Raw genomic sequence first — 8,453 nt, 5'->3', positions numbered from 1 at the left:
CCCACAAACACCCTCTCGCCCTCCTCCGCCGTCTTGCCTTCACCCTTGTTACCTTTGCCCACCTTTTCATCCACGCTCATTTCGATTTCCTCACTACTGTTATCAAAATGGAGAGGCGCCGAGGGTGCAGGAGGAGAAAGGGAGAAGGTGGAGAAGAAAATGGAGAGGAATCCTGGCCAATTGAGGCACGAACCGTGGCCGATCGAGGTGGCGGATGAGCAAGATGAGGGGGGAGATGAAAATGGTGAGGGGCAAATTGATTATTTTGTCATCACATTTCTTACTGTACCTCCTGTGAACATTTTTCATTTTACAAGAGAACAAACTGTAAGTTTTAAATGACAGGGGGGAAAGTGAAAAATCGAATTTGACAGGAAGATTTTATGTAATTTAGCCTTTAATTTATATAAGAAGTATAAAACTTAGAAGTGTGTAATTTGAACCTTAGCATATATATATATATATATAGAGAGAGAGAGAGTTGAGCTAGAATACTCTCGATAGTAAACGTGGCATTTTACTATCGAGTTGTTTTTGATGATAGCGCTTCCAAATTGACGATCGGCTCCATTGAACATGATCTATACCACTTAAAGTGTTTAGAAATCAAATTTCAAATCTTTTCGACATCATTTGCCTAATGATCAAAGGGTTTCAAAATTTGTAATTTTAATGGTGGATAAGAGACGTTTTCTCGTTTAATGGTGTAAAGATATCCAAATCAATTGAATTTTTGTTAGAAAATTCTTTAAACTATTTAAAACAAGATCTATACTCTTGATCTTGATTACAAGACTCCTATCATCATTTTTTAAAGAAAATTCATTTTCAACCATTCATTTTCTGTTCACTAGATGGATAAAAGAACAATATCGAAAGTGCGTGAAATTTGATTTCTAGGTAGTTTAAATGGTTTAGATCATATTTAACGGAGTCGATCGTCAATTTGGAAGCTCTATCATCCGAAAAAACTCGATAGTAAAATGCTCCGTTTACTATCGAGAGTATTCTAGCTCAACTTATATGAGTTGAGCTAGAATACTCTCGATAGTAAACGGTGGCATTTTACTATCGAGTTGTTTTTGATGATAGGCTTCCAAATTGACGATCGGCTCCGTTGAGCCAGCATATATATATATATATATATATATATATATAATATATATATATATATATGATCAATTTTTGGGATAATGAGTGGTGACTGCACCCCAGATTAGCTGGTTTTTTTGTCGTCGCTTACAGTGGCCCGCTCTCTAAATTAATTATTGGGTGGCGTCAGGCCACCATCCATTTTTTATTTTTTATTTTTTATATTTTTATGAATCCGCATCCATGGTGTTAATGTCAGAGATTATTAGTGCTGAATATTAATTCTTCGGGGGATAAATTAAAGTTTGCGGATAAAATCACCATCAAGCGTAGTTTAATGAGATTGACAATATGTTATTACATATTATTTTTATTTTTCTGGGATATTGCGTGCCAAATGGATGCTAACTTATAATTAAGATGGGTGCGTGATATTTATGTTGTTGCAAAGGAAAGTGGCCAAGAAAGTGTAGCTCATTGCTTGGGATATTTTGGCACTTAATTTTGGAGAAAGAAAAACCTATCTATCTATGTGACGGTGGATGATGGTGATTCACTTCACCATATCTTTTCTACATTTGCATACGTAATCTAATTTGTATACCCTTTTTTTACCCTTTATTTACTTGAAGTTTTGCAAAGTTTCTTTTTGGTTGACATGTACAGATATTTCCTGATGTTTTGAAATTTACCTTCTGAACTTTTTTTATTAAATTTTATTTCTACCTTCTGAACTTCATTTCATTAGTGATCTTGAAAATTTTGTTAGAATTAAATATTCACTGAGATATCAATGTGATCTAATTTTTGACTAATTAAAATGATTCTTGATCACGCGTATATCTCACATGGGCACATATTTTGATGCTTATAAAATCTCCAAAATTTCTTAAATGAGGTATATCAAATAGTTAGTAAGAAGATCGAGTATAAATTAAATAATTACTAAGTAGAACGGGTACAAATCAAATAAAACAAATTAGGAGATAATTTACAAAATGGGTTAAAGTGTGAGGAATGTCTATATATTTTAATCTTTTTTTTATTTTTTCAACTTGTACACATAGAAACCTACACTCGATTATGCCATACAATTGTACAAGATGAAATAACTATATGGGGCAATTTCACTGGTACCCTTCTAAAATTTATAACTTTCGTAGATACTTCTACAAAAATTAAAACATCATACATATCCCTTAAAACATAAAAAATTATCATAAATACTCCTACGGTTAAAATACCGTCATTTTACCCTAATTTATAAGGGGTTAAGTAATGAAATGGCGAATTTACCCCTAATTACTTGATACTGCTTGAGAAATGTACGGAGATCCCTCAACTATATGCTATTTTGAAATAATTTATTTAACTATGCAATTTTTTTATTAAGACTCCTTGACTTTTAATTTTAAAAAATTAAGAGATGTAGTGTAAAAAAAAGGGAAATTTATTAAATTTAACACAATTTTTCAGATAAAATAACTAAAATTATTTAATTTCAATAGGTAAATTGTATGGAGACCCCCTCAATTATAAACGATTTTGATATAGGCTCATCAGCTTTAAATTTTTTTTGTTGACACCCCTTTAACCTCTATTTTTTTATTTGAGTTTTTATATTCATTTCATTATTAATTTTAATAAATTTAATAAATTTTTCTTTCCGTTATCCCTTCATTAATTTTCCTATTAAATTTAGTAAATCACAGGATAATAAAGTGACTATTCAATAAACCGTAGGTGGGATATCTGAAGTTTTTTGTATATAATTTAATGGAGAGTTAATGAAAGTGCTGACGAAAGAAGAAAAGTAAAACCATAGGGTACTAAAGTGATCCTTTTTAAACTACATAATAAAAAAGTGAAAAAGTGCGAAACTACAGGATATTGGTATTTGAAGTTTATCCTAAATTATATGCAATTATTGTTATAAAGAAAAGGGCAATTTCATCAGTAATATTATCAAACTTGTAAATTTCGTGAATACTCCTCTAAACTTTAAAATATCATAAATACCTCTTCAAAAAAATAAAATTATCATAACTACCACTACAACAAAAGTAGGTTTTAGTGGCGACTTTTTTGTGGCGATAGGCATTGTCGCCGCCAATACATAGAAAATGGCGACGACAATTATTTGTCGCCGCCATTGCATAGAAAATGGTGGCGACATTTATTTGTCGCCGCCATTGCATAAAAAATGGTGGCGACAATTATTTGTCGCCGCCAATACATAAAAAATGGTGGCGATATTTATCAGTCGCCGCCATTACATAGAAAATGGTGGCGACATATAGGTGTCGCCACTAAAACGGAAAATATAGCGGCGACAATGTGTCGCCGCTATATATCCTTATGAAGCGCGCCAAGACTTCCCTCTTTTTTTCACCACTCACCAAACCCATCCCTGGCCCAAATAAAAACCTCAATTACCAAAAAAAAAAAAAAAAAAAAAGAGAAAACAAAAAAGGGTCGTATCCCTCTTCTCCCCTCACCCGACACCCCCCCGAAACCCTAGAGAGGCCCTCGCTCTTCTTCTCCACTGCGCCCGTTCCCTGCGTCGACCTCACAGGAACGCCTCAGCGTCGACCTTTTCTCTCCCTCCGAGCTCGAGCTCTGCATGGTGCGGTGGATATCCCTCCTCATTGGGGTCCTAAACCTAGGGATCGTCCTTTTGGGAGGGATTCTGTTGGACTCCGTTGTCTCCGGCTTCTCAGCCACGGCGAAGATCCTCATCGCCACGACGACGCTTATCGCCGGCGTGAGGGTCGCAGCCATGGTCGGCGCCGCGAGGGCGCAGCATGCCGCAGCAGAGAACATTGCTGGTATTTGGCGGACGGTTCCGTCGCCGTCGACGGCGCTCTTCGCCACGAGAGACGGGTACCTTCTCCCTTTTGATGCGCGAGGTAGCTGAGTTTTTTTTTAAATTTCGATCTAGGGTTCTAGATTTGTAGCTCTGGTAAGCATTTGGGAAATAGAAAAATCTAGTGCTTCTGTTGTAACAGGAAACACAAATGAGATTATGAGCTTCAGAAGCTCTAGTTTGGCGCTTCAACTGCTGCTGTAGGGAAAATTTGTTGAAGGGATTTTATTATATTGCTTCTTCTAGAAACAGTATATAGATAGCAATGGACTATTTATTGTTCATCAGTCACCTCAAGTAGAGCATTTGATATACCAGCAAATTTTGGTGCTTCTGCTGTAATGAGAATCAGAAATGAGACACTGATGCCCAGAAGTAGAAGCTTCATTTATGTGTTTCTACTTTTGCTGCAGGGAAAATATGTTGATGCAGGGAAATATGTGTTTCTACTTTTGCTACAGGGAAAGTATGGAAGCGAACTATACTAGATTCTTTTCTTGTCCTGGTGTGGGGTGGTAGTTATTATGCAATGTTTCAGGTGTTCAGACATATTAAAGTGGAGGTCCTTTTATGCGACTCATGATACTGCATGGAAAGCTCATTACAGAGAGGTATTTGACCATGCGATTCGAGAGGCTTTATGCTGTCTAGGACGTGCGAAGTATTTGTATGTCCCTCTCTTTCATTTATGTGAAATGAAGCTTTAGTTTTAGTTTATTATTTGGCTGATTTCTTTTTATATTTCAAATTAGGATTGCTTAGAAGAAGATGAAGTTTACTCTGTGGCAAGACTCTTAGGCGACTTGGTGGCATATCGAGCATCAAGAACAGGACATTTGGAACTCTTGCAGGTAAATTACCTCCATGAAGTATTAAATTTTTAGTACAAAGTAACCAATCCCCCCACTCGCGCCACCCCTTTCCCGCCCCCCCAAAACAAAAAAAAAAACCCAAACAAAACACATGCATATACTACGCTTCAATATTGTGCTATAAGTTCTGAGCTCTTGGTATAATTTACTTTTACTTTTTGGGCAATGAACCATTTGTCATGTCATGTGTATCTGCTGCATAATATCTTAGAAAGAGCAGGGAATTNCTCTCTCTCTCTCTCTCTCTCTCTCTCTCTTACATTTTTTTATTTTTCCTCTCTCAATATTTTTTTTTTATTTTTTTTCTACAACAATTTTTTATTATTTTTACTATAGATAACCAAATTAAAATTTTATCTAATTTGGAACTTAAAGAATGAATGCCTCCCCTTATTATGGGATTGTGGGTTCTACAAATTTTTTTGAGATTTTTTTAGGATTAATTACATAGTGATGCCCAAATTTTCCACCGTTTTATTTTGGTTCCAATTTTTTTTTTTTACAATTAAGTTTTCAAATCTTTTAATTTCATCGTGATAAAATAGCAACCGTTAAAAAATATTTTATAATTATCGAAATTATCATGTCATCGCATATTTAACCTTTTTTTTCATGCTAATTTTGATCCCTAAATTTTATATGCTTTTCACTTTAGTCCTCAAAATATATATATATGAATCGATAATTCTAAAGAAGGCCCCTTCTTATTTTGAAGGTTTGTGGGGCCCACACAATTTTTTAAAGAATTATTCATGCCAATTTTGATATAAATAATGTGAAATTTCAAAGGCCAATTTGCATAAAAAATTCACTAGTTTTGGGTTTTTGCAAAACCGGGCCACCTTTTTCGTTTTTGCAGATTCGGTCCGCTTTTTCAAAAAGATGACCAAACTACCCTTCTTTCAAAATGCTAAGAAGTACATGCATTAATTATTTTGAAAAATGTAGCTGACAAGTCATTATTACAGTTACATTTTTCTTGAAAAATAAAATTCTCATTAACATACAAATAAAAAACTTCAAATAGTAAAAGTAAAAAAGAAAGAGTGGAATACACCTTAAATGGTGCAACATCATTCCAAATTGTGCAATATTTCTTCCAAATAGTGTAATATTTGTGTAAACAGTGCAATGTTTGCACAATTTATATAATATTACACAATTTTTTATACTAAATTACGAATAATATAGTATACTACGCGCAAATAATATAACTTATTACAATATATTATAAAAATCATGTATTATATGTATAAACGGTGAATATTTTGCACTATTTATACAAATATTTACACCATTTGTATAGATGTTGTATTATTATGAGAGAATATTGCACAATTTAGATATTATGTTGCACTCTTTCTTTTTAAAAATTAAAATGTATTGTATATTAAATAAAATTTTAAATTTCTTGGAAATGACAACTGTTAAGTCATAATTATACGTATCTTTCTCGAGAGACGAGAATCCTCATTTAATTAAGATAAAATAAAAAATAAAATATCATTAATACAATGAAAGAGTGCAACATCCTCTTAAAGAGTGCAATATAGTCTCAAATAGTGCAACATTTTCTTCCAAATAGTACAATATTTATGTAAATAGTGCAGTATATGCATTGTTAATACACATATTGTATGATTTTTATACAAAATTACGAATAATATAATATATTACGTGAAAATAACACGAAAATAATATAACATATTAAAATATACTATAAACGGTGAATATTTTGCACTATTTGTACAAAAATTTACACAATTTGTATAGATGTTGGACTATTATGAGATAATGTTGCACCATTTAGATGTTATATTGCACTCATTCTTTTTAAAAATTAAAGTGCATTGTATATTAAATAAAGTGTTAAATTTCTTGGAAATTACAACGGCTAAGTCATAATTACATGTATCTTTCTCAAGAGACGAGAATCCTCATTTAATTAAGAATAAAATAAAAAATAAAGTATCATTAATACAATGAAATAGTGCAACATCCTCTTAAGGAGTGTAATATAGTCACAAATAGTGCAACATTTTCTTCCAAATAGTGCAATATTTATGTAAATAGTGCAATATATGCATTATTAATACACATATTGAATGATTTTTTATACAAAATTACAAATAATATAATATATTACGTAGAAATAACACGAAAATAATATAACATATCACAAAATACTATAAAAATCATAAATTATATTATAAACGGTACATATTTTGCACTATTTGTATAAATATTTACACCATTTGTATATATATTGCACTATTATGAGAAAATGTTGCACCATTTAGATGGTATGTTACACTCTTTTTTAAAAAAAATTAAAGTGCTTATCTATTAAATAAAGAGTGCAATTTCTTAGAAATGACAACTGCTAAGTCATAATTGCATGTACCTTTCTCGAGAGACGAGAATGCCCATTTAAGACAAAATACAAAAAGTAAAGTATTATTAATAAGATAAAAAAGTGCAACATTCTCTCAAATAGTGCAACATCCTCTTAAATGGTGCAACATTAGAGAGAATGTTACACTATTTCATTCTAATATTGCAATCTTTCATTATATTAATGATAATTTATTTTTTATTTTATCTTAATTAAATGAGGATTCTCGTCTTTCCAGAAAAGTACATATAATTATGACCTAGCAGCTGTCATTTCTAAAAAATTTAACACTTTATTTAATATACAATACACTTTAATTTTTAAAGAGAAAGAGTGTAACATAACATCTAAATGGTGCAACATTATCTCATAATAGTGCAACATCTATGCAAATGGTGTAAATATTTGTACAAATAGTGCAAAATATTCACCGTTTATACATATAATGCATGATTTTTATAATATATTTTAATATGTTATATTATTTTCATATTATTTTCACGTAATATATTATATTATTCGTAATTTTGTATAAAAATCATGCAATATGTGTATTAACGATGCATATATTGCACTATTTGGAAGAGAATGTTGCACTATTTGAGACTATGTTGCACTCTTTAAGAGAATGTTGCACTCTTTCATTGTATTAATGATATTTTATTTTTTATTTTATCTTAATTAAATAAGGATTCTCGTCTCTCGAGAAATATACATGTAATTATGACTTATCAGTTGTCATTTTCTAGGAATTTAACACTTTATTATAATGCACTTTAATTTTTAAAAAGAAATAGTGCAACATAACATTTAAATGGTGCAATATTATCTCATAATAGTGTAACATCTATGCAAATGGTGTAAATATTTGTACAAATAGTGCAAAATATTCACCGTTTATACATATAATACATGATTTTTATAATATATTGTAATAAGTTATATTATTTGCGCGTAGTATACTATATTATTCATAATTTAGTAAAAAAAATTGTGCAACATTATATAAATTGTTTAAACATTGCACTGTTTACACAAATATTACACTATTTGGAAGAAATATTGCACAATTTGGAATGATGTTGTACTATTTAAGGTGTATTCCACTCTTTCTTTTTTACTTTTGCTATTTGAAGTTTTTTATTTGTATGTTAATGAGAATTTTATTTTCCAAGAAAAATATAACTGTAATAATAACTTGTCAGCTGCATTTTTCAAGATAATTAAT

General features: G+C 31.2%; 1 protein-coding gene across 6 annotated transcripts; it reads left to right on the top strand.

The window, feature by feature from the left end:
• The first annotated feature begins 3,523 nt into the window (after positions 1 to 3,523).
• LOC109703947 lies at positions 3,524 to 4,913 on the top strand. Of its 6 annotated transcripts, none has more exons than XM_020224692.1 (4): positions 3,524 to 4,001; positions 4,372 to 4,424; positions 4,497 to 4,569; positions 4,711 to 4,913. In XM_020224692.1, the coding sequence occupies exons 1-4, from the start codon at positions 3,897 to 3,899 to the stop codon at positions 4,840 to 4,842; spliced, it is 363 nt and encodes a 120-aa protein (XP_020080281.1). In that variant the 5' UTR covers positions 3,524 to 3,896; the 3' UTR covers positions 4,843 to 4,913. The 6 variants fall into 6 exon arrangements, with proteins under 6 accessions (XP_020080281.1, XP_020080279.1, XP_020080283.1 ...); XM_020224694.1 differs by having other exon boundaries at positions 3,525 to 3,975; XM_020224693.1 differs by having other exon boundaries at positions 3,526 to 3,975; positions 4,497 to 4,625.
• The last annotated feature ends 3,540 nt before the right edge of the window (positions 4,914 to 8,453 follow it).

The sequence above is a fragment of the Ananas comosus genome, unplaced genomic scaffold (assembly GCF_001540865.1).
Source record: "Ananas comosus cultivar F153 unplaced genomic scaffold, ASM154086v1, whole genome shotgun sequence".
NCBI classification, from domain to species: Eukaryota; Viridiplantae; Streptophyta; class Magnoliopsida; order Poales; family Bromeliaceae; genus Ananas; species Ananas comosus.
The sequence above is the reverse complement of the archived record's forward strand: the minus strand, read 5'-3'. Positions and strand labels throughout refer to the sequence as shown.

What these genes read in the sequence shown, in the direction of transcription:
- LOC109703947 (XM_020224690.1), top strand. Translation starts at nt 3,716, where the DNA reads ATGGTGCGGTGGATATCCCTCCTCATTGGGGTCCTAAACCTAGGGATC. An exon ending in CTCTTCGCCACGAGAGACGG is followed by an intron (nt 3,976 to 4,496) that starts GTACCTTCTCCC and finishes GCAATGTTTCAG; the next exon opens with GTGTTCAGACATATTAAAGT. An exon ending in GGAAAGCTCATTACAGAGAG is followed by an intron (nt 4,570 to 4,710) that starts GTATTTGACCAT and finishes ATTTCAAATTAG; the next exon opens with GATTGCTTAGAAGAAGATGA.